General features: G+C 40.9%; 1 protein-coding gene across 1 annotated transcript in view; it reads right to left on the reverse strand.

The window, feature by feature from the left end:
- Positions 1-6,738: 6,738 nt before the first annotated feature.
- The window catches only part of CHAT (choline O-acetyltransferase), a 34,405-nt gene continuing 14,226 nt past the window's right edge, over positions 6,739-26,917 (reverse strand). The window contains exons 8-15 of the mRNA XM_062618840.1: positions 23,842-24,011; positions 21,679-21,779; positions 21,356-21,484; positions 20,069-20,191; positions 18,448-18,589; positions 15,232-15,294; positions 10,314-10,451; positions 6,739-8,588 (exon numbers count right to left, since the gene is read on the reverse strand). Coding sequence (XP_062474824.1) covers positions 8,319-8,588; positions 10,314-10,451; positions 15,232-15,294; positions 18,448-18,589; positions 20,069-20,191; positions 21,356-21,484; positions 21,679-21,779; positions 23,842-24,011 — 1,136 coding nt within the window. The 3' untranslated portion in view covers positions 6,739-8,318. The remainder of the gene's footprint in view (positions 8,589-10,313; positions 10,452-15,231; positions 15,295-18,447; positions 18,590-20,068; positions 20,192-21,355; positions 21,485-21,678; positions 21,780-23,841; positions 24,012-26,917) is intronic.

The following is a 26,917-nucleotide window of genomic DNA, read 5'->3' on the forward strand; positions in this document are numbered from 1 at the left end:
AGCCATCTCCCTGCAGGTTACAGCTGATAGGAGATACCAAGTAATTCTTTGGTTTTATGCTGGACAGCCTGTCTCTCCTTGCAGCTGCACCAGAAACTGCAGCTTTGCTGCCTAGCACACCTGAGCCTTAACAAATGCCATGTTTCTTTATTCAGACCACTCTGTTGGGATGTGAAGACTAACCTTTCTTTCATAAGTAATTATGAGTCAAACAGAAAATCACTCAGGGTAGAATCATAGAGTATCAGGTTCATGTGGTCCAGCCTTTCCTGGCACAACCACCATTCTGGCATATGACTTTTTGCAAACTGCTGAATTCCTCAGTCTCAGAAGTGTTTTTTTTTAAATGAAGCTGAGGTTGCGAATATATGTTGACACATCAGGAGCAAAAAAGAAACTTCGTACTCGAGTTAATTGTGGGGAGGGGAAATAGAAAGAAAAAAGCAGCATCACTTGTGAGATACCTGGAATATCAGTTGTGGTGGCACCCAGTCATCTTTAATCCTGTCCTTATGGCTATGCCAACTTTTCTCTCTTTATACCTTTGGGCTGTGTCTAATGATGCACAAATGTTCTGCAACATTTGTGGCCAAGAGAAGGGCGGAACCCGCAAATCTGTATGAATATGTATGGGTTGATCATCAGCTATGAATGACTTTGAAACTGCTATCTTTGACATAGGAAACTTTCTAGAAGCTGAAAGAATGAAAGATGTCCAGGAGCTTCAGTCTTCTTTTAAGAAAATTATTATAACTCCATGCATGTCAGACTTCTATATGAATTTGTAATATTCAGGGTGGTAATGTATGACTGGTTCTGGAAAAGGCGATATATGTTCTTATTTGGTTGACACATTGGATGTAACGAGCAAGTTTATCTAGAGCTTCATTAAATGACCCAGAAGTGTAAATACTGTATCCAACTGTATCCTGAAATTTCTAATATCTTTGTATTGCAAGTAAACCACCTGACAAAACCAAGGTAAAGGGGAATGTGTCCCTATAAATCAGTAAGCATATAATGCTTCTATTCTAGCTTCTCCACAAAGTGGATGCAACTTGCCATCACCTCCCAAAGAAGGAAAAACACAACTTACAAAGTATGTGCAAGTAAATTTATTCTCATTTTACATTTCTGTTTCTTACCCTAGCATCTACATTCCTTTGCATTCTCCCTCATAGTACTTGAACCCAGCTTGGCTTTACGCTGGTTAGCTGTACAAGCTGAGATTGATTTAGCTTTGATCTGGATTTGAAACAGAGCAAGAAGTGAATGCAGCAGTGCAGGCAGTTCAGCAGCTGGTAGCATGGCCTATTAGTCAGGACTTCACTGTCTAGCGTAGTCAAAAAACCCCAGTGTATTTTGTTGGAAGACAGTTCCAACTGAAACCTCCTAGTTCTTGGCTTGTCTGTCTTCCTGTCAGGAAGATAAAACCAACCTGAAAGTTGTGTTGGAAATGTGCTGGGAATCCTTGGTCAGTTTTTTGCTTTGCTCCACAACTCCAGTCTCCAGCCCTAGAGAGGCTGTTGAAAAGTGGGGAGATGAGAAGCAGTAACTTGCAGCCTTTCTCTGGAAGCCACTTGCACAGGAGATGAGGGAACTTGAGCCCTGAGCTCCTCACCTCACCTACAGCAAAGAATGATTCAAAAAATATCATTCTGTGTGAGGCACTGGCATGGTGTTACCTGCGTTTTGCTGGGGAGGAAAAGAGGGAAGACAAAAAACCCAAAGAAACTAAGGCCCAAGCAAAATAAAGCATGAACTATTTTGAAAGCAAAAAGATAATATCCCTGCAGACTAAAACCTAGAAGGTTTTCTTGTGACTGTGTGCTGGTATATATGGGAAGGCCCCAAAAGGTGCTCTCCCAAGCATGGCCTTAACTCCCAAACCATCCTCTCTTCCTGACTATGCCCTTCAAATTGCCTCCAACATAAAGACGTGCAGAGCTTTAAAGTGTTAATGTTGACAGAAGCTGGCTGTTTATGTCTAGTAAGCATTCATTTCAGAATGTAAGTGCTTTGAGTAAGAGACTGCAACGAATGAAACTCTCTACTCTCCAAAATCCAGATCATTAATGCTGCAGTGAAATACAGTCTTGTGTTGACCACCAGCACTGCAGTGTTCCAGTCTGGTATCTCTTTCAGAATAAACTGATGTTCATCTGCTTGCAGAACAGGTGGAAAAGGGCAAAGCAGTGGCCAGTACTGCATTTGCTTCATTTCCTCTGAATTTCCTCTAAGCTTTAGCACTTAGGAGGGCAAAGAGTGAAAACCAGTGTTAATGTAGTTAGGTGCTGTACAAAATTCCCCACAAGTCCTATCAGCTTTGATCTTTGGCTTCACTATTATTACATTAATGTATCTCCTTTGAATGGAGCCTCCACCCTCTGTCATTTCTCATTCTAGCAGTAAAAGGCAAGAAATTCATTATGTACTTGTATTTGCTATTGACTGGCACAGCAGCCATAAGAAATGCAATGTATTTATTTGTAAGTACCATGGAATAAGGCTAAATTCAAAAGAAATCTCCAATAAATGTTAAGATGGTGCTATGGAACAGCTGGAACATTAAGTGAACAACCTTGATAACCCAATTGTTCATTGACGCATAATTCATTTTGCTTCTACTGAAAGAGTAATTCCTCAGGACATTAAAGACTTGAGATTTTGTGAAGCTGAGAATCAAACCAGAAGGGACAAAATTCTCTCTTAACCCACGTATTTGTTTAGATAAATTATGTGCTTTTTGGGTTTATTATGGTGCACTGTATAGGGTTGTTGTAAATTAGTCAGAACTGGGGAAATAAGAGAACTGGCTGGTAATGCAATTCCAGCAACACAGAAATGCGACATGGTTCTGCCTGGGCCCCCAAAGATGTACATATTTTTTAACTCATCTTATTCTGTTGACTTGTTTTACAAGGCAGAAGCAGATTTCCTGTATAGTTGACAGTCGGGACCTCACCTTTCCAAGTTTTTATCAGCTATGACGTGTTAAGCCTGAGACCACGTACTGACCAACCCACATCAGCTATTTTGGCAGGTAGAAGTAGCAGTTCCTCTGTTCCGGTTCCGCTGTAGCTGTATGATTTGCAGGAGTTGGTGGTCCTCAAATTTAACCTGATTGTGTCTGTCTGTGACAGCTCTTTGCAGCATTTTAATTCTATTTATTGCCAAACTACAGAAAGTGGCTGAAAAAGGAGTCTGGTTCATAAAGCAGCATGCCGTCAGCTTCTGCTGCTGTTCTGTCATCCTCAGAAGGTGGCTTTCACTGCTTCCTAGCAGACTTCAGTGGCAATCTCTGACAATTAATTCACATTTATAAAATGGGTGAGAGAGATGACATCACTGTGTTGTCAACTCTAAATTAAAAAACTCCCAAAATCTACTAGTTTCTCTAGGTTGAGGCCTGGACTCTCTTGGCCCATGTCGGGTACATTGCAAAGACCTAGCAACCCCAGTAAGAGAATCTAAATGAGTTGCCAGTAGCATAGATATTGCATTAACTCCTGCTCTTTGTAAGTTTCTGGTGTCAAGCAAATAGAGTTTTTTCTGATACTGGGTTTACCTTTCTCTTATTGGACACATCTAAAATGTGATCTAAAGCCTTTATAATCACAAAATGTTATTTATGTGAATACTTTATGTCACACATGCATGCATACAATTTGATTTACCTTGCAATCTTAGATTCATTTTGTTAGGCAGAAATTTTTATTATGTGTATCCTCTTGTAGTTGGAAAGCATTACAACAGAGGAAACCTGTCGCTCATTCCCTAATAAACAGAAAATAGACTGCACCAATCCTTAATTCATGGCAAATCAGAAAAAATTAGCTGCACCTTCTTCTGTGGGTGATGTGTCGCTGCAGCTTTAGGTGTGGATGGGTGAACTTGCATGGCGCTAGCTAACCCTGCAATACTCTGAGGCACTGCTCCTCTGCCAGACCTGTGAGGAGGCGCTTTCAAGCCCTGGGGCAATGCTTTGAGCTGCACAGCCCGGTTAGTGCCCAATGGAAAGAGTCGGGCTGGAAGAGAGAGCAGTTGGGGTGACCCCACTCCAAAGCAGTTCAGCTGCCCCTGAGTCGAGGTACCTGCTGCCTGCCTTAGGCTGATGGCTGGGCATTCAGGCTGAGCTGTAAGCAACAAAAGTTACTTTGTACTCCCAAGTACTTTGCTTTATAGCTGAATTTGAGCTTAAACATTTTCACCTTTGGTTTACAAGTTTATTTCAAACTTTTTATAATGAGGTTTGTGTAACTGCAGAAGAAAAATATATACACACTGTAATACAAGCTTACTTTAGCAAATGTGAAAGATGGAAGTGTTTGTTCTTTCTGAGGCATGTTGAAGAACCAGCTCTTTCCTTTGTCATGCACATAATGTGACTGGTAGAGCCTCCCTTCACAGGCTGTGAGCCATGCTGTGCTGACATCCTGCAGTACTGCCCATTAGTGGCCATTACCAGTGCTTTCCTGACGTCCCTCCCTTGAGAGGCCCAGGGGCTCCCGTGCGGCATGGTGGGGTCAAGGAGCTTGTGGGGCAGGGGCTGCCTGACACAAAAAGGCAACAGGGTCTTCGCTCTGGTCGTTTTTATTGGCGGTGTGGAACGTCTTTACATAAGCTGAATTTGTGTCACCAGCGTACGCTTCAGGTCGCATATATTAATATAGACAGATAAATATATCTCAGTAGAGCACAAAACGTAACAGAAACAGTGTGCTATAAATACACATTTACATTTGTCATAAATCTATACTATTGTATAAAAATAAAAGTATCACTAAAATATTTTTGTCTTTGCAACCCATACATCAGAAGTTCAGCTGTAAGTCACAACCACGTCTTGCTCAGCTATGGATGGCACAGGAGCGCTCAGGGGGTTGAGATCAGGGTCCCACCCCTGAAACACCACCACTTTGAAGTCAAGTTCCTTTTGCTTTTGTTTACTGTTAATATAAATATTCACAAATACTGGCTTTTTAGTTTCTACATCCCACTCCTGTGTGTACATGGGTGTACCCCTACAGAGAGAGTGAAACGATTACCTTCTTAAAAAGTCGCTTGTGCAGGGTTTGTATGTTCCCAGTCCCACTGAGAGGTCTCACTAAATCATTGCCACTTCATAGAAACCTCAGATGGTTTAGGTTGGAAGGGACCTTAAAGATCATCCAGTTCCAACCCCCTTTCATGAGCAGGGACACCTTTAACTAGACCAGGTTGCACAAAACCCCGTCCAACCTGGTCTTGAACACTGCCAAGGATGGGGCAACCACAGCTTCTTATATTAATGAAAGTACACTTAGCTCATTGATGAACATTTTCTCCCTTTTCATGATGAACAATCTATTCTATAATCTTCTGTTTGGAAACATTTTAAAATCCTCACATTTGATTTCCATAAATGCATGTGCATAGACTGTGTATTTTTCAGGAGAGAACTTAAGTTGTATAATACACATATTTTAAAATAAGAACCTAAGAAAAGTGCCTGTTTCCTGAAATGGGACCATACCACATGGATTCTGTAGAGGCTTCTGTTAACTGGGAAGCAGCATAGTCCCTTATGAAGCTCCTGCTGGCAAACACAAAAATTTATAATGCCCTGGGCCATGAATTTAACCAGGACCCTCCAATTTAAACATACCTGAACTGAGTCTGAAGTCTCTTGAACAAAGTCTGGCACTTTGCAGATACTACTTTTAATGCGTACTAGCTGAGGTACACAAATGCCTTCCTCTGCAGGGACTGAGTTCAGTGAAGCTGCTCATTCAGGTACTCGAGCTGAATACTAAAAGCAGATCACTAAGTATCTGAGATACAAGTAGGGAATGGTTGTTAGCTAAATAAATAAGAAGTATGAGTGGTCATTCATTTCTTCCTCAAGTAAAAATACAGTGTTGGTATTTTCCATTATCAGTTTCCAGTGCTGGAGGATCCAAAACACCCGTTATGGCAGCTGTAGACAAGGAAGGGACGTTTAATGATAAACTGGTGTGGTCGTAGTGTCTGCCTGAATTCTCAGTGGCTGTGTGGTGAGTACAGTGCCTGAGCTGCTGTTGTAATTCCAGCCAAAAAAGTAAAACGAAAACACAGGTAATATTTGCAAATAAGTATCAGTACCCATGGAACTAAGAATGCAAAATAAAATTATGTGTTTCATTAGAGGCAAATTAATAATCAACTATTCACAGCATTTTTATGTCCTTATATGGTTATAATTTTAGACATACAATTCTATGAAAAAATTGTAGTGTTACATTTATGTTAAAAATGCAGAATGCATTTGTAGTGATGTGACATGGAACAAAGCAAAATTACTGGGAGTGTTTCAAAGTAATTTTCATAATTATAGTATAGGAACAATTTAAAGTCATGTTTTGAACAGTGTATTCATTAAGTGAACACTCGGTTGGACTAACAGTCTGTGTTCTTGCTTTTTTAACCATTTGTTTTTCACTTTGGGACAGCTTTTAAGCCAGAATATTATTTACACAATCTAAAAATAGATTTCATCTTTGGTTTGAACCACAGTTCATGGAGTAATAAAACATACATATTTTTAAGTGAATGCCTTAACTTAAAAAAATGAGCCCAGCTTTCCGTCACTGTAACTCATCATAGTTGATTTGCTCCAACAGAGCTGATTTTTGATTGAGCTCCAACTGATTATCAGGCCCACTGTGCTTTCCTATATGGGGTTGTGGATAGCCTTTATCTGCAGACTGCATAATGTATGCAATGCCAAAGAGGCAGTAAAATAAGCATGGATGTATATGATCTATTGAATCTGTATCTAGAATTCTTGAACAGAAACATATCTGCCCTTCAAGTTTATTGTATTGTATTCTCCTGCTCTTAAGCTTGGGGGTGCTTAAGCATGTGATTGTTCAGTCTACAAAGGAAGAAGAAACATCTCCACTTCTCCACAGGCAGGTAAGCAGTCCCTGGCCAGGCTTCCAAGCGTGCTCCAGCTTGCCTAGCAAAGGATACTCACTGGAGTTAGTGCATGCTCTTTTAGACAGTAAGTTGTGTTCTAACAGTGACGACTGAACACCTCTAAGCAAGGCAACATATTTCAGCTCGAAAGTGCCTGAAACTATCAGTCCTTTGAAGGATTTGTAGGGAATGAAAGAGATAATGAGAAAACCCTCAGGATAACACTAGCAGAATATGGGAATTACCAGATGCTATATTATTTTCCTGATTGAATTTACTGTATATTGCAGAATATGGTACCCTACATCTACTTTTAAAAATATAAAATATAAATCCCTCCCAAATGGGTTGATGCAAAGCTGATATGAGTACCGGTACTCTTAAACTGGTACTTATAGCACTATCTTGGAGACTTCCTTATATTGCAAGTTTGCTCTTCATTCTAGTTATTTATTGCTCTTTGATTTTGTTTGGTTGCATGCACATTCCTGCTAGTCACAGTGACTAAATTCATTCCTGTGCAAACAAAAAAGGTCTAGAGTAGGATTGAATTGCACTTACGCTTTGTGCTTTGCCTCTCTGTCAGACTGGATTTTGCTCACTGATAGAATGAAATAATTAAGTCAATTCATTACAGACAAAATTCCCTTAGCTCTCTGTGATGGATCTTCTCTCCGATATGCTGCTTTCAGAATAGTACTGTTCTTGAGGCCAGTGCACACCAGAATAAAGGCTAAACTATTTCTGCAGCATTTCTATATTGGGGGAGCATGCAAACACAAGTGGAAATCTGTTTGTGGAAATACACAGTGGCCACTCTCAAAAATAATCTGTTTTCCTTATGTAGTAAATAGAATGGTGGAATTAAATACTTTTCATGCAAATTTTCAAGATTTAATGGCATCAGCCTATTATTTACAGTGTTTATTTCAACATTCCCAATAGGGGAAATGTCTTCATATTTTTGTTCCTCTACATGCAAATCTTGCAGGAATAGATGTGCGTATTTTAGAACTACTTGCAGGGAATATTAATTAATTGGTGTGCCTTACTGTTTAATTTATGTCATACACAAACTTACTCAATTCTTTAGGTGATAAAATGGCCGAAGTTAATTATGGTTAGAAGTGGTAGTACAACACATACTTGTATTACTTCCTCCTTCATTTCAACCGGTGAGACCAAGCCTTTTTGGCTGATGAGGTTTCAAGCGAGAAATGTTAGATTTAGTACATGCAGTGTTTTAAATGCTGGCAACAATGTAAAACAAATGACATTTTGGTTCTACACTAAGGTATTACTAGTACTATCTTGCCTTTGAACGACTGTGTCATTGCTTCTTCATCAGGTGGATTCAGGAGAATATTTCACACAGCCTTTTAGAGCTTGCGGTCGCTCTGCAGCTGTGTGGCTGCTTCTTGTTTAGCAAGTGGCTTTGCCACAGTAGAACTGCATTTGTTGCACAGATCTCTCACTTCTAGGAGACTTTCTTCCACAGCTTTTGCAAACATGTCTGAGGAGGTTTCTTTACAGTCTTTAAAGCTTGAGATGCAGAATAATATATGCTCTGGCTGAGGGTTATAACATGCCCCATAACCATTGGGTACCACAGGCCCATAGCAGCAGAACATTTCCATAGTAGTTGGGACCTGGTTGCAGGGAGAAGGTAAGGAGTGATCTCTAATTAATCAGGGCAACTGAAATCGTCTGGTTAGCAATGAGGAAAAAGATAAACAAATGCTACAAGTCCTAGAAATGTGGTGAGTTCCCCCTGTGGAATATCACTGCCTTCAGAAGTCCAGACTAGAAACTGACACTTGGAAGGTAAAGGCTGATCTCACTATAGAATTTGGTTGCTGTGTTTGCCACAGTTTGAAAACTGGTATAATTTAAAGTGAATATGGTGTATTTATTTGCTCACTTTATATAGATCTGTAACAGCTATAAGCTTTTCTACTGATAGGGAATTTTTAAGGCTGTATGAAATTCTGATATACAAAATTACAATACATAAAACTTCTCTGAGGTTTTTAATTTCTTAAGGATCTTATGGTTATGTTATACTTGTAGTGTGAAAACTGTAATTATAGAAATTAATATTGTCCATTTTTAATGATAATTTATAATTTTGGTGCTGTATAAAAACATGTTTTAATGCATCTTGGTGCTACTTTTCTATTACATCTCAATTTAATCATGGTATAATACAGGAGAGAAACACTTTCTCCTGCAGAAAATGAAAGATGTTTCAGAAATCTATATGTTTCCGTCTTTGTGTACATGGGCCTTCACAAATAACATTTGGCTTTTTAATGTTGTAGAACAAGCCATTAGTCCTGCTAATAGAGCCATAGAACTGTCAGATAAATTTGCTGTGCAACAGCCCAAGGCCATAAAGCCATTCAGAAGCACTCTTTGCTCATGGATAGTTTCTTGGAGAATTTATGTAGTAGTATGTTGGTTATATTCACTCATGTCTGAAAGCCTACAAACATTATGGCAAGATCAAATTACTTATTAAGGCTTTATGCTGTAGTGTGATATTATAAGTCTCTTTTGTTGAATAGTTCTAATCTGTGCAGTTGGGTTAGTGTTTCAGTAAATTAATTCCTACATAGATTTTTTCTTTCATTAGGACTGCTACTACTATGTGCAATGAAACATTTAATTTTTAGCATTTTATTCTTAGGCTGTATGCTGTAAGGATGTTTCATTATTCAGAACATTAAGTGTATAAATGTTGACTCTTAGAGTCAACATATCTTAGTATAGTTGCAAATAACTGCAAATCCACATGTCTAAAATGCCTGTAAAGCCAAGATGCACGCCTGTCCGTGTTGCAGTCTTACACTGAATAACTGAAGGCTCTCAAAGATTTCAAACACAGTTACTTTTAAGGATAAAGTCTTCTCCTGGTTGCTGGTTTATGTTTCTCAGAGTGGCAGCCTGTCTGGCGTGTTGCTGTACTTCTCCTGGAGTACAGAATTCTGGATAGAGCTGTCACCTTTGGGGAAGGGGGAGAAGAAAGGGAACGGGAAGATGCGTAGTTTGGAAGGGGAGGAAACACTGACCCCTCATGCAAATTTTACTGAGTTTTTTTGTGTGCATTTTCAGAATTTCTGGGAAGGGCTTTGGGATGTCACAAAGGAAGCGATAACTTTAGTCAGTATTTACTGTGCAGATTTTGTGGCATGAACCAAAATTGGCTTAAAAATCTGGAGGATTTTGTGGACTTCTTGATGGCTCTTGGTGGCACTAGGTTTTTTGGTTGGTTGGTTGGGTTTTACATTGTGCTCACTGTGAACTACAGGGTCTGGCAGAACACAAACAAATTAACCTTTACTTAGCAAGACCAGTGAACAGAAGAAACTCACCTGGCTGGTTGAGAGGATGAATCGATTGCTTGTCAAATATGTCTCATCCGTAAATATCTCTGGCAGTTCCTTGAAGTGCTCCCGTGCCACCTCTCTGAGCCCCAGCAGATGATTGTCTATTGCCATTCCAGTAATAGCCTGTGTACAACGTGATCAGACACCAGCATTTAACTGGGTGTGGAGATATTTTCTTGTCTGTTACTGCCTTGATTTCTGGTCAGAGTTAATGAACTTGGTTTGAGTGATGTAATGCCTGGGATGTTCAGAGGTTACTCTGAGGTATGTACTTTGCTGTGGTGATCAGTATCTATAAATTCTGAAGATGTTAACAATTAAGAAGGACATGGTCTTGAGATGTATTATGTGCTGATGTCATCTGGTGTCCTGGGCTTTCATCTTCAATCAGAGCTGAATATCACGGGCTGGGTTTCCAAAGCTGCTGAGGGGAGCATATGGGACGCCAGATATCTCTAAGTGTGTTTTGGAATTTCCTGTGCATCGCTTGGATTATGTTTCAAGATAGGCTCTAAAACACCTCCAAATTAGAAAAAACTACTCTTTTATTGCCTTGCTGCTTGCGTTTCACTCTGGCAGGTAAAGCCAGGTGTCATTCCATAGAATTTAGAACTAAAGACCTGGTAGATGTCTGCAACAGATTTAGCAGGAGTCTACTTGCTATCCTGTGCTTGCCCATGTGTCTACTCACCATCATCCCCAGCACAGAACCAGACATGCTTGCCCCCAAGCCCTGCTCCAGAATGTCCCAGATTTCATCTCCTGCTTCACGGCTACAGGTGAGGTGGTTGGCAGCATGTGCAGTGGCCGAATGTTAGCAGCAAGAGAACACTGGTAGCCAGCTAGCCAGCTCACAAGAACTACTGCCCAGCCTGCAGCCCAGTCTTTCTGCCATCAGCCTGCTGTGCTTGGGTCTCTCTGCTCTATCCACCCACCTAATGCTGTAGACTTAAGGAATTTTTTAGCTTAAGATCTTTCCCTGCTAGCAAATGTCACTGAAGATGGCTAATAAGATCAAAAGTCCATAGTGGGAGATGGGCAGGCATGATAGTTACAGAGTTTTGTTTCTTTAGGAAACCAGATCAAAATTTGTTCCAACCAGTCAGGAATTGCCTGAGATTAAAACACGCATTTAAAATCGTTCAGTCTGGGTTTATTCTACGCTGGTGAGGGCATTGATTATGAGGATTGAGCTCATGCCTGGTAACAGGCTGAAGTCACGTAGGAAGGGAATGTTGAACAAGGGACATTGCACTACACTGAGAGCAGAATTGGTATCTTTGTGGCACAGGCCCCTCGTAACAAGGGAAATAAGCAACCTGAGAGAAGGCAGGATTTGAAAAAGAGCATAGGCTTGGTTTTCCTCTTAAGGGGAGGATTAAAAAAGAAAAGAAATGCACAAGTTTGCTTCTTCTCTTAAGAGGAGAATCATTCTAACCACTAATAAGTGCTTGTTGCAGGGGGCTGGGATTGCATAATCTTGTTTGGCTTATTAAGGAGTAGGCACCCACTGGTAAATGGGCTATTTGTTCATCAGCCAGATGAAGCAAGGATGCTTGCAAAAAAGTATTGGACATCAGGGCAGTGTTTATGTTGTTTTTCCCATAGAGGGAAACTGACTTGATAATCAAAGGAAATATTTTGCCATCACACAAGATTTATAAGGCTGTTAGCAATGACATTTTTGCAACATAGATCACTGTCATGTCTGAAGAGAGCCCGAGACAGGCTAACGAAATAAACTGTGAGTCAACGCTTAGGAAAAAAGTGTGCTAAATTGAATTTGAGAGCTCCACATTTAAGATAGCAATGCTACTAGTGAGCCCTAACGAGGGGAAATAAAATCATTACATTGCTTTTTGTTTTACAAAGTAGATTCTTTTTGTTTTTCTTCGGATCTATTACATTTCAGTCTGTTACACATGATTTAGTCAGACCATGTAAGTCTTGCCCATAGTTTAAAGGCACGACAATTGCATTATACTCTTTGGAGAAAAAAGGGGGAGCTTGGTGAATAGAAATACCTGGAGGGCTTTTTAAATTTAAAGATAAATTAATTTTCCAGTGGCGATTCTAATATCCTGCCCATGGGCTGCACTGGAGGCTGGATTTTATAAGTTTCTGGAACTGAAATAATGTGGAGGGGGGATTTTATGGAAATTTTTTATTTAAAAAAGATTTTGTGCATAAACTTCATTGCTTGTGCCCTAGTAGACATACAACTATGTTGTGTTGTGAGGTTACCCTGAGATAGTTTGGGTAAGATAGCTGCCCTGAAGTCAGACTTGCCTCTGCTTTATGGATCATGTGGAGTCTCAGCTCCTAAGAGGTGGGCTCCCAGCACAAGGCTTGAAACACAAAACTGGTTTGTTTTCTCTCCTGCCCTCCCTGCTTCTTTTGTTTCACAATCGAAGGAATAAATGCTGCCTGAAAGGAACACTTCACCTCACCATGCTCTGAGTATACCTTTGAAACCACCTCTGGAAGTGAATGACTTCTTGAATATTATGAATATTCAAACAGTAATCAGCAATGTGGGTTTATGAAAGCAATGGTCTGAGGGAAATCCGTAGGTAGCAAACTCACGTAACATAACTGGTTATTATCATTTACTAATTTCATAAGTGGTTTGGCTAAGTCGTTTGTGGAGGAAATCTGTGCTTTGTCTTGGCACAGTGGGATGCTGAGCATTACCAAAGCTGAATGGTCTCATTTTTAATCAAGAGAAAGTGGGTTGTGTTTGATACTAAACTTATTTCTTCACTGGAGGTCATCTCTTCCTTTATTAGACACTACATTACAGTATCACAGTATGCTAGAGATTGGAAGGGACCTTGAAAGATCATCTAGTCCAATCCCCCTGCCGGAGCAGGAACACCTAGATAATGTTACACAGGAATGTGTCCAGGCGGGTTTTGAATGTCTCCAGTGAAGGAGACTCCACAACCTCCCTGGGCAGCCTGTTCCAGTGTTCTGTCACCTTCACTGAGAAGAAGTTTCTTCTCAAGTTTAAGTGGAACCTCTTGTGTTCCAGTTTGTACCCATTACCCCTTGTCCTATCATTGTTTGCCACTGAGTAGAGCCTGGCTCCATCCTCGTGACACTCCCCCTTTATATATTTATATACACTAATAAGGTCACCCCTCAGTCTCCTCTTCTCCAAACTATAGAGACCCAGCTCCCTCAGTCTTTCCTCATAAGGGAGATGCTCCACTCCCTTAATCATCTTCGTTGCCCTGTGCTGGACTCTCTCCAGCAGCTCCCTGTCCTTCTTGAACTGAGGGGCCCAGAACTGGACACAATATTCCAGGTGGGGTCTCACCAGGGCAGAGTAGAGGGGAAGGAGGACCTCTCTCGACCTACTAACCACCGCCCTTCTAATACACCCCAGGATGCCATTGGCCTTCTTGGCCACAAGGGCACAGTGTTGGCTCATGGTCATCCTGTCGTCCACTAGGACCCCCAGGTCCCTCTCCCCTACACTGCTCTCTAACAGGTCGTTTCCCAACCTATACTGGAACCTGGGGTTGTTCCTGCCCAGATGCAGGACTCTACACTTTCCCTTGTTATATTTCATCAAGTTATTCCCTGCCCAGCTCTCCAGCCTGTCCAGGTCTCGCTGGATGGCAGCACAGCCTTCTGGCGTGTCAGCCACTCCTCCCAGCTTAGTGTCATCAGCAAACTTGCTGATAGTACACTCAATTCCCTCATCTAAATCATTGATGAATATATTAAATAATACCGGTCCCAGTACTGACCCTTGAGGCACTCCACTAGTTACAGGCCTCCAACTAGACTCAGCCCCATAGACTACAACTCTCTGGCTTCTCTCCTTCAGCCAGTTCGCAGTCCACCTCACTACCTGATCATCCAGTCCACACTTCCTCAATTTAGCTGTGAGGATGCTGTGGGAGACTGTGTCAAATGCTTTGCATTCAGATCCTTAAAAGTGAACTCGCTGTAATCATTCCCACATTTGTTAGGAATATCACTTTGGAATATCAGAAAACACTTTCCACAATACTAGTCCATCTGAGGATCAGGTCCCAGATAGGGACTTCTCTCCTCTAGGGGAGAAAAAAGTAAGAAAATTAATAAATAGTTTTAGGGTGGAAAAAAAACCTCCAAAGTTCCTGATATGTTACAGGTATCTTGAGCTTATCTGTAACATTATAGCTTATGGGGCTAAATACCTTTGATTTTTGGGGATCTGGGTTTTGCTGTTGGAGTTTTATTTCTCATGCATGTTACACAGCAATTAAGTGGGTTGCTTTTAAGCCTTGCTTGCTTCTCATCCTGAGAAGTCTCTTGGCTGTATACTTGCCTTATCCCATTAGAATACCCTGTGGCTAATTTTCTTGGTTATCTTCATGCCTAACATTTCGTGTTGATCACAGAGCACAGAATAAAGGCTCATTTCACCTGGATACTGTTCTCCCTTGCAAATCTTTCCATAGTTATAAAAAAAGTCCTTTTAATAATTTTTTATTGCAAGCTCTTTAAGATGGAGGCCATTCTTTAATTGTTAATTTGTACAGCGCCAGGCTTTGTGGAATCCTGATTTGTGTCTGGGACTCCTAATTATGACACAGATAGAAATCATGAATGTGTCACAGATGCATATTCCCCATGTACCCAAGAGTGATGGTCTTGCCACTGATGTCTAATGCAGAACTTCGTTATCTTGCTTTCCAGGAAGTACTTTTTTAAGGTGAGGTTAGTTGCATATGGCTATTTGGATGCTATTCAGGCCATTAGAAATGTTCCTAAGTGTGACATAGCAGGTACTTTCCTATTTAGAGATGTCCGTATTTTCTCTTGCTTAAATAGTTAAAGACACTATCTTTGTACTCTTGAAAAAAACTAACCAGTCCTTATCCAGGCAAAGCAGTGTTTTACTTACCAGAATAGTGTAATTAGTCTGAGCTGCAATTGCATCCTTGAATCTCTGCATCTTCTCAGAATCCTGTTGGGGGAATGAATATATACCTTATTATTGAATAAACTCTCAATGAAATAGCATCTTACATCAGTTTACGAGCCACATCCCAGCAAGTGCTCTCAAATGTCCCTTGCTCCTGGCTCAGGTGTAAGTACTCTTTATAAACAAAAAGCCATAGGGATTCAATATCCTGATCAGCAACAGTGCCTGGTTGTGCAAGGGTTGAACAGGTTTGATGGTGGTGATCTGAAGTCAAGGAAAGACCTGCAGTTCCTTTTGTGGATTTCTTCCATGGATTTTGGAGGTGTAGGTTATTACTAATTGAATCACTCTGAAGTAGGGAAAATTATTGCCTAGTGTAATTCAGTGTTTTCAAAACACCCAGGCAGCCTGTCTCCTCCAGAATAGTTTATCTAGACAATGACAGCGATATTAATGAAAGCCATTACTGATATTCTACTAGCCAGTCAAAAATTACTCCCTGGTGTGAAAGGGCATCTAGAGTTTTCCAAGGCTGCTCTACCCCCCACAGATGCCTCACATTTCAGATAACAAGCCAGTAAATTTTGACTCCTGTCAAATGGCAGCCTTTTATATTAAGGGAACGATCCTAGGAAGTGCTGCCCTGCAGTACATCAAGTCCGACACTGCAACTTTGAGCGACCCTGAAACAGGCAGAAATGACTGGGCCTCCAGATAAACAGGGAACCTTCAGCTCCTATGGACGATGAATGATCTTTTGAACAAAGAACTCATTTCAAAAACAATCCAAGGCCACCACCAGGGGCCTTCAAAGTACAGAGTTTGATGTTTTTTCACAGGGATAGAGCTAGGCCTTAGTTCCCTTATACAGATTAAATTACCAAATGCAGTCTTTAAATCTGATTAATTTACAGCTATTCAAGCAATCTCTGCAGTGTCAGTTGCTGCTTCCTTTACAGCAAGTGTCAAATACATGAGTTATTTCTCCTTCTAGAGAATCGGTCCTATTTGATCAGTCTTTGACTGTTCCAGTTATCGTTTGAAGATCATCTTTATTAGCATCAGATAGAAATCTGTTTTTAATTTGATTTGGATTAATGGCTACTAACAAACAGTATTTTGGGGAGTTCAAGGCTACTGAAACCAAGTGATGTATCTATTTGTGTGAAAACCAGATTTAACCCCTTCATATCCAGACACAATCTGTAGGACTAAAGAATAAGAATTGGATTAGGGTTGTGTTAAGTGAATTTCATTTCTAATCAGTCTGTGATAATAATATATATATAGGTTTGAACTGAAAGACAAAGATGTTCCCATCAAAGCAAAGGTTTCTAAAAGTTTGTTAGAATGAATGATCATAGATCAGTTTAAATGTCTTTTGCATCTGTCAGTGGGCAATAAACTAGGAAAGCTGACAGTGGATTGGTTTGCATTACGTTTGCAGGTTTCTTAGAGGAGAGGGAATGAACCCATTATTCTCCCTGTTCAGTACTGCCAAGTCATTCAATGTAAAGATTTTGGGGCTGAGATTGAGCTCACTCGAGACATACGTGGCATTGTGCTGTTTGCTTGTATGAAGCCGTACAGTTTAGGATGCTGTGAAGCATTGGCATAATCTCAGATTTGCATGGTAAAGCAGTGAGAAGCTTTGGTAGAGCTGCAGAAGTCAGAAAGTGTTGGACTAAGGAATGTGGGAAGAGGTTGTTAGAGGGAACAAGAAGGACCTGCCAAAACAACGTACTAGGAGCAGGCTGGCTCCTCCTAGAAGTACAGTCAGCCTGCAGCAGTGTGCACTGGGGCTGTGGGTAGGCTGAGCACCCAAGTGTGGAGGAGAAGGTGTGCAAAGATGACAGAAGCTTCTAAGGAAATTTGATTACAGATCATGTAGTCAGATAGGACACTGATAGCAAATAACCGTTTCTTCTCTGCTGTATGGTAGTCACTATTATGTGCAATAGTATGGTCATAAACTGCCTTGGAATACCCACTCAGCATGTGGAATTATTACTTCATGTTTCCTTTGAGTTATCATTTTAATATGGAACTTACTTGAGTCTTGTTTAATTATGAGCTAAGCTCTGGGCATGGTAACCTTAAGGAGACTGAAGAAGCAGTGAAGGAACAGAGCACTTCTCTGGGCAAATTTTCCTCACCCTCTGGGACATTAGAGCTTGATTTACAGTATTTCATTAATATGCACTTAATTCACTCATTGCCCAGCAATGCTTTGAGCAGTGCTATGCCAGATTCTAAAGAACAGCCATGTGGGCTGTTGCCACTGGAGTGGGCTTACTGTGCAAAATAATCCACATTGTGGCAGTGTTTTGCATCTAAAGAGCCACCTGGAAATTCCCTGTACAGCAGCGAAGTGCAGTGGGTGGAAGCGGCACACAGAGAGATGTTGGAGGAGGCTCTCTGGGGATGGCAGGCGGGACAGCGCACAAAGCTGTTTGTGCAGCTATAGTCTCAGCTGTACCTCTTGCATCCCCATCTACTAAGTACAGTTCTCATGCTTCTGGCGAACAGATGGTGGTGCCTCAAAGAAAAGCAGCTTGGTTTTTCTTTTTGTAGGATGAAGTCAGGGCAGTCTGGAGAGTTGTTTCATTAGCTTGATGACTTTTTTTCATCATGAAGGTTCAGGCCCCTTGAGGATCCTATAAAACTATTTGGTAAAAACTGACTTTAAACCCAAAAAGATCAGCCAGCCAGAAAGATCAGACAGAACATGTACACCTAATCCTGAAATCAAAGCATGTGATTTATATCACTTCACACATTGCAATCTGCAGCAGAGCAATCTACTGCAGGGGACCTGCCGGGCAATTCCCCTGGTGTGGCAGTATAATGATCCTGAACTGATCATGCTCAGCCTAGGCCTCTCCAGGGAGCTAAATTTGGATCTGATGATGGATCATTCAGAAGACAGTACTAAATCTAAAATCAGATATTTGTTTCTTCTTCTTATAATGTCATGTTTGGGGGCCTCTGAGTCTTTCGGATGCTTAAATAAAAATAAGGAAATATATATATTTTGCTTAGTGGCTGGTCTGCGCAAAACCTCAAATCGTGTAAGGCTTGCCCTTTGCCTTTATGTTCCCAGTTAACAGTTGCAAAGTGGGAGACTGTGGATCATGAATGCATTATTTTCTTAGTGTTTTGCCAAAGGAGGCAGAGGGAGCCAGATCAACATACCGATAGAGTTGTCTTCTCATCAGTCATTGCTTTTACAAAAACAAATGCTTCTGAGGTAGCAGACCTAATATTGTCGACTCTGCCCTCGTCAAATCTGCGTATGGAAGCACTTTCGTAGGTAGGGACAAGTCTCCTGTGGCATCTGAGAGAATGAAGTAAGAAAAACAAAGAGTAATTGTTTTCAAGGAGTCATAAAGACTAAAAGAAATACAGCCTGAGTATGTTTTATTGTACCAAGCCACAGTTTTATTCTTTGCATAGTATTCATCTTAATGTTGATAGAATTCTGTAAGAAACTTAAAAAAGATGGATGCTCACTCCTTTCTAATACGAAGAGCTGCATACAGCTGTATACATTCTAGTTATGTATTGCCAGTAAAAAATGACCTGCTATGTAAAAACAAGGCTAGTAAAACTAAAATTTATTGAAAGATCTCAAGGAATGTTTTATTTGTACTGCATCATGAAATAATAGTGTAATTAATCATTTATTTATGGGCTTGAAATATGTTTTATTTAAAACTAGAAAAAAAATGTACTCTGTGTGTGAATGAAAAATAGAAAACTAAAAGGGTGTTATTTGAGACTACGAGCTGGAATGAAAACCTACGTAGCTAATAGAACAGAGAGTGAAGACTGTTGTTTAATTTGCATCCAGGTATATAGCTTCTATTCCTCACTTCGGGACACCTACTGTGTCTTCCAGTTGAAGCAGAGGTCTCAGAACCTAGGTTTTTACCCTAAGGTTTTTGTTGCATACAAGGGATTTATATCCTGGCTGGGGTCAGATGAAAACCTTGGACCAGGTCATTGTTGGAGTTTGGTTAATGGAATACACAAAACAGATGTTTAACAGATGTTAATAGAATACGCAAAATGTGTTGGGCATCTCTGGTTTTGAGTACGTAAAAATCAGTTCAGGATTTGCTTTGACTTGATAAAGAATTATTCGTGTAATACGCTGTTCTGCAGGAAACCATGCAACCGATCTCTAGCCTGGAGCGTTAGCTGTTGTGACTATGTAGAAAGGAGCATTTAACTTTAATAATACCTTGGAAGTTAGAGTGCGTTATAAAATTTTGGGATGCCTGTGAAGAAAGAAGCAGCATTAGTTACTGTCCTGTGTAGGAACTCTGACCTGATACGCTGCTGTAGGATTTTCCCTCTGAATGCTTTTTGCCCTGCTGTGCAAGGGATGCATATGAGGTGATCTGTGGTTTACTGCCACAGTTCCTCCCAAACTATGTGGGAGAAAGTGGTAAAAGTGTGTTTCTGCTCCACAGACTTGGACTCCCTGGCTGCTTCTGCTGCTGTGGGTAGCAGGGTTGGCAGCTACTCCCTGCCACATCCTCTCACTCTCTTCTCTATGCCAGATCGGAATGGCATGTGTAGGACACAGGGATGGGAAGGTAGAGCAAGGAGAGCAAAAAGGAGCGAAAGAAAGGACTGCTCTATTTCAGGGCAATTTCTTTCTTGTCTGACCTACAGTCAACAAGCAAGATAACTCATTGCCATGCAGGAGGCAATTGTTTGGGTGCTGAGGAAAAAAAAAAAACAAAAAACCCACAAACTGTGAATCTCCTCTTGTGTTGCCTTGTTCCTAAGAGTTGTATTAACTTACCTGTAAAATGCCAGCTGAAGTGCTACTTGAATGTAGGCATCTGGGCTAATCTTCTGCTTCTTAATAAATTCCTTTCCATAGTTTTCAAACTTGTAGGCAATGAAGTCGAGATTGTTTACTATCCTGGAAAGCAAGCAGAGGTAGTTACTGTGGGGGGAGCTGCAAGAATGTCTTGTTCTGTTTCCATTTGCAAGTAAAACCCAGAGATCATTTCCTGCCTGTGCCGACTTGGAGATGAGTGGGTTTCTGCTCTGCAGACAGCCCCCACCTTTGGTAACTTGCTCCTAATCAGTAACTTTTGTTCATACAGGCTCTAGACTGGGCTTGTTACCTGCAGCCTTAATGTGAACTGTGGCACTTGGGTCACATTCTGTTGAGTATTCGAGTAAAACACCTTTTTTCTTTTTAAACTTAGTGTTTCTGCTCCTGAAGCCCAAGTAAGGGCCTCCTTTGTTCTCAACAAGTTTGAGATTTACTAGTGTGGGAAATGGGTGTATTAAACCTGATGAAGGCTGTAAGCTCCTTGCAAGTTTCAATGTAGGGGACTGCTACCTTTATTTAAAACAAAAAAGGAATTACTCTGCACCCTGAAAGTCTTCATACTCTCATGTATGCTTCTAACCACTTTGAGGTCTCATCTAATGCAGTCACGCTGGACATACTTACAGCTGACCATGCAGACAATGCATTAATTCTCTGCAGGGAGAGCACAGGCCTGAGTGTTGAGATGAAATAATTTGAGGGGAAAAAAATTAATCTTATTGCCATCCTCCCCTCCCAAATACCATGCAAATATTTTACAGTATGCAAACACAGTCAAAAGAACTAACCTTTGTAGCAGTAACATGGATGCAAACAAATTATACTCCTGAATTCAAATTGTTGATTCAAACCAGTTGTTTTCTGCTGTCCCATATACATATCCCCATTGCCCTGGCTTTGGCTTTAGTCAGGTGAAACCCATGAAATGTATCCTCAAAGCCAGAGGGCCTGCACTGTTTGCATCCTGTGCAAATAGGGCTCAAATGTTTTTACAGTGGTCTTTCACTTTCATAATATTTACATGGAAAGAAAATAATGTAAAGCAATTCCTGAATACAGTTAAGTACCTCCAGCCATTTCGGTTGCCATCAAGCAAAGAGATGCTAGGTATGTCCAGCTTGGGAAGATGGGGAGGAGTGGGAGGGCAGAGAGAGCTCTCTAGGAGGAAACCCATGCCAGCAGGCAATATGCTGGGCAATTCCCAGATTGCAATCATTGCTGACAAAAATGAGGCATCTGTGCTACCTTTGGAGTTTTTCTGCTGCTGATGCCAAATGTGTCTGAATTTCAGGGGAGCATTTCCATCTTAGTCTCCGTGGAGCAGGAAGCTCGGTCACTGAATCAGCTCGGACTAGTTTCTTGGAACTTTCCTTCCTGTTAAAGTGTGAGAGAAAAGTCATTAAGGTCACAGCAATAATGTCTTACTAAAACACTGGGTTTTTTTTAGCAGGCAAATGACTGGTTTCCAGCAGTTGTATGGGCCTTAATGGCCCTGTACATCGGGGGAATTTGCCATGGGCAGAGGCTTCCCGGAGTGGGTACAATAGCTGTACTGAATGGGGACTCACATGTGCTTGAGCAAGTGTTCAGTGCACTGCACCAGTACGATGCCATCGAAAGGGGAATGTTCACACACGGTACCGCAGACGCCATCTCTTCCTACCACAAACTAAGCAAGGAAAAGAACAAGTGCAAGATATATAGGGAATAAATCATGTTCTGGGTAAGTTATCCATGATGGCAACCTAAAAAAAAAAAAGATGTTGTTCTCCTGTGGTTTTCTTATTGCTAGTATCAGGAACTTCCTTGACTTACAGATCAGTGGGTGACTTACAGACTTACTGCAGGAGACTTTCTTGTCCTAAGAATGGTGCTGCATTGGATACCTTTCATGCTGCTGTTTCAGACTGAGTCCTGTGAGAATGTAAATTTTAGCAATTCCCACTGGAGTCCCAAAATGAGATTAAGCATCTGCTTTGTGGTAGAAAAAGCCCAACAACAGAAAGGCTGGGGTTCTCCTTCCACATCTGGGGGCACTTCTGTATCTGGGAAGTCCCGTAGGATCACATTTTATTAAAATATCATATCAAATGAGCAAACTCATCCTTATTTGATGGCTTTCTCATAGCTTGTTTTACTGCCCTCCTCCCTCTTTCATTTTTTGTGTGGTGTTGTCTTCATTTCTCTCTTACTTGCCTTCGTTCCTGATTTCATTGCGTACACATGGTATGACTGGTGACACTTAACCTGCTGCACTGTAGTTCTGTGATACCCCCATGCGGCTGGTTACTTATGCATCCCAAAGAAAAGCAGATGTCTAGGACAAAACTTAAACTTGTCTCACTTGTTTCCTGTCCTTTTCCTGGACTTTCCCCCTGCTTCTTTTGAAGTGTCTTTGGCTGGACTTCTCCCGCTCAGCTCACTCTGTGTATTTGTGTCACACATACACATCCTGCCTCCTTGGTTCCCATGAGGCTTTCACAAAGTAAGTGTGTGATGCAGCAAGTTTACCTGGGTGTTTTCTGATGCCTTACTGCAAAGTTGTAGAAGAGTATGGAGAGTCCGGTGAGAATGGCTTCCTGCATAATCAGTGTTTGCATGAAAGAAAATGGGATCTTTTTTCCCCCTAAGAATTTCTCTTTGTCTTTGAACTACTTCTGGCCTGAATACATCTGGATGTATGAAGCTCTTTCATATACTAGGCAAATTTATGTGCTTTCTGCTACCTTCTGATCATAAACAAAAAGAATATCTTGTTTATTCCCAGCTACTTGAAACATCTCAACTTGTGGACCTGCAAATAACAGGGTTCTAACTAAAGACAAATGGTTTGTTCTTTAAAAACACATCTAGTAATAAACACAGTCTGCTAAGAACATCATTTGCAATGGCATAAATCAGGAACGACTATTGGAATGTATTTGCACTGGGGTAAGCCTGTGCAGGTGAAATTAGTGGTTTCTCTTTTTGTGTTGCTGTTCTTAGATGTGCAATTATTGTTGCTTTTGCCATGAGCTGTGTATCAGTCAGGGCTTTTTTCAGTTTTTCATGAGATGTCAGCATTGTTGACAGTTGGAGATTAATACATTGCTTCACCATGGGTCTATTGCAAAATGTGAAAGTAACAGTGCAACCCTTTCAACTATGACAATCAAAATCTGATTGGGGAAAAAGGCAAAAGCACTGGAGAAACTGATACTTCCGGTAAAGTCTCAACAAGGATGCCACTAAATGAGTAAACACTCTGTTAAGTGAGAACTTAATGGTAGCTTAAACACGTTACATTATAAGCAGTAGTATTTCTAGGTTGTCAGGAAAATGTGTGAGAAAACACAGAAAGCTATTATGCTTTTCTTTTTTGTTCTGGGATGCTAGTACAGAATTTGTATTTAATTTGATTTGGTGTAACTGAATGCACACTGGTTTGGGTTTTTTGTCAGATGTCATTCTGTATGTCTCTGTATCTGTCTACCTCCTCAAGTGCAAAGGGCGATTTCAGGTAAGGTGAAAGCATACCTGTGTTGGAGAAGGCACTCCTGCTGCTACAGCAAGGTAGTAGGTCTGCTTCTGCTGCCTGGCAAGGAACAGTGCTTCTCACACCAGCCCTGCCTTGGCAGATGCTGACACCACCTTTCTCTTCTTCTCCCACTTAGAATCAAGCAGTCCCTACTACCATGGGGCACCTGGTGGCATTACATGCAAGTAATATCATAGTACTGTGAGGTTTTTACCTGCATGGGTTTGTCATACCAACGATTGGCCCCGTTTTTGTGGTAGCCTCCCCCATGTAGCAGTTGCAATGCCATGTTGGTATCACTGAGTTCCACCCCGCTTGGGCTGTCCAGGCACACGAGGCATATGCACCGTTCAATCATGTCAAGAGAATCGCGGTTAGTAGAGTCTGGGGATAAAAAAGTGAAATGTTCACATCCTCTTACCTGCAGTGCAGGGCTGGCTGGGAACCCTGTTGCCTTGGAGAGCATAGAAGATCTGACCCTGACTCTGCAAAGGGCTGGTATCTGCAGAGTTCTCTCAACAGCAGAACATATCAATGCAAGGAAATGTTACATTGAGGCATTCATTCATGCGTTAACGTTCGCAGTATTGCTGTGTATCTTTCATATGATTCAATAATATCCACTTTCTTTTTCTGCCTTTCCTTTCCTGAAGTAATTGTATTACAAGATAGATCTGTTTTAGTCTTAACACCAGCAGTGCTTACTTATTTTATGTGTAACAGTGAGGACAGGTGGAAAATAGAGAATTTCAATGCTCACGCAATTGCTGCAGTATTCTGTTCTGGAACAGCTGGGCCCATACTGGTTTTGTGCTGTTCTTTCATTAAAATCCTTTTCTGGACACAGAACAGCAGGGCCCATGTTGCCCTGGACCGTGCATATTGCCTGCATCATGCAAGGAAACGTCTGTAGACGAGGTTGTGATGTTTAGATTCTGAGCGTGATATTGCCAAAATCATGGGTTGCCACATTCCTCTTTCCTCCTATCACTAGTACACTGCTGAATAAAATGTGCTTTTTCTGTCTCTCTGTTTCTTTTCCCTATCCTGTCAATCTTGCTTCTACAGGTGAACTACAGAGGCTATTTTTACATTGTGTTCAGTGCTTTCTTCCTTATTTATGGTATATTTATGTGGGAGTTTTAGTCTCAGTTTCTTTAACTCAGAAATGTTAGGAAAATAAAGGTGTGCTTGCTTCTGGGGGCTGGTTTGAGGCATAGGAAGTATTTAATCATGAGCAGTTACTACAGTTCTTAATTGAAAGGATAAAGGTGTGGAACCTGTAACAAGAACTTGGTTTATTCAAAAGCATATAACATCATTACTTGCTGTTAAATGGTTGTTGACAAGATCAAAGGAAAAAGGCCTTTCAAACAACTTAAAATTCCTTCCATTCTTAACAGATCAGCTTTCATCTGCTGGTTTTGTTAGATGTTTTTAAGAATATTCTTAACTAAAGGTATGAATTCAGGTTGTTCGAACCTTCTTGAAAGTCTGTGCTAAGTTGAATAAATTTGTGCTTAATTCCTGAGACGATTTTAGCTGAAAAGATGGAAAAAATATTTTAAAAGAACCAATTCTAATTTACATTTAAAATATGGAGCATATTTAAAAATGCGCAGGTTTTTAATGTCTCTAAATATAAGAAGTAGCTTGACTTTTTGAAAGAACAGCATTTTTCAAAGTAAGAAAAGATGTACTTTCCCAAAATGAGTAACATAGGTTAGTGAGGAGCTAGAAAAAAAGAGCCCTAGATGCTTCTTATCACCTAGGTTCATTCTGTAGATGCAATGTGGTAAAACAGAGCACAAATATGTGAGAAGAGGGGAAGCTGTGGCCTCTTTCAGGTTATGGTGAAGCTCTGTGTATTGCTGTCTGGTGCCAGCCTGATTTCATGCACACTGTGTAGGCACCTGGCAGAGCACAGTGTGTTGTCTTCCCTTGCCCACAGAAGCAGAGTTCTGGTGTTCCTATCAACTCCTACAAAAACTTGGGCCAGGAGATTGAAATTGATGGGAAATGCAGATAGATTGAGTTTTCTGCCAGTGCTCTGTGTTGCGCTGATATCCCTACGCATTGTCTTCAAAGGCATTTAGAAGCTTTATAAGAGGGAAGACATGTCCCTGTTCTCTTCGCTGTAAAGCTCTTCTGGTATCTGACACTTACAGGGCTGACCGTAATTGTGTATTTATTCCACTGATGGTCCGGGTACAAAGACTGAAAACATCCCTGTGAATGGAAATTGCCCTGTACACATCAGCTGCTGGTATTTGTGGACAGGCACCTTCAAGGAAAAACTGCTTGGATAGTGATTTACAAACTGCTCACAGCTTGCTCAGCATTCTGCTTTTTGTTGTCAGATAGGTTTATATGTATTTTATTGTGGCTGCTGCCCACAGGTCTTTGACAGATATGAAGACCTTATTCTGACATATGGCTTCAGGTATCTTGAGTCTAGGTATTAGAGTGAAGCAAATTAAGCTCTGCTAGAAACAGGGAAGTAGGGGAAAGATGCCCTTACAGAGAGAAACAGATATGTCCAGAAAGCTGATCAGGCACTGAAAAAATTATCATGTAAAGCAGGCAATGAGCTGTGCAAGAACTCATGAACCATGACTTGGGATGGAAAACAAATATTTCCAGAAAGAGCTGAAACAGGAAAAGCATGAGAATAAGCCTAAAGCCCTGCAAGATATTTCTTGTCCTGCCTTTCTAATGCACATAATTGCATTGAATTGACAGGTCAGCTTTTAGTTATTTGGAGGTTTTGGGTTTTGTTTTTAAAAGGAAAATATAAGAAGACAGGTCTGAATGAAATTCAGTTATAGTATGCATGGGACAGCAGCCCCTATAGCAACAAGAATTCACTTCCTCTACTTAGGGGAGTGAGTTAGTTCTGCAGCCTGAATGCAGTCAAAATACTAAATGTGTTCATAAATCAGTGATGGCTGGGGTTTTACAGTTGCTTCTTCTTCACCTTGAAGACACATTCTCTACTTGTAGGTCTGTGCAGGCCCATACATATATTTCTTTCACAACCTCTTCAAAGTGCTGTATAAGTCCTCTCTGTCCCAAAACATCTTCACTTTCCCTGCCCCATATAGAACAGTTGTAGTGACCCCTTCACCTCATGCTCTTCACTAGAGGCATTTCTCTTCCTCTGTTAGTTCTATGAACATTTTGTCACAGAAAAGAAAGAGGGCTGTTAATAATCATGTATCCATTTGTAACAACAATGCATTATACTGTATAGAGGACCTGTGCTAGTATGAATGGTCTAGGATGAGATT

This window comes from Pezoporus occidentalis, unplaced genomic scaffold (assembly GCF_034315485.1).
Source record: "Pezoporus occidentalis ecotype Australia unplaced genomic scaffold, CSIRO_AGI_Poc_V1 ctg204, whole genome shotgun sequence".
Taxonomy (NCBI): Eukaryota; Metazoa; Chordata; class Aves; order Psittaciformes; family Psittacidae; genus Pezoporus; species Pezoporus occidentalis.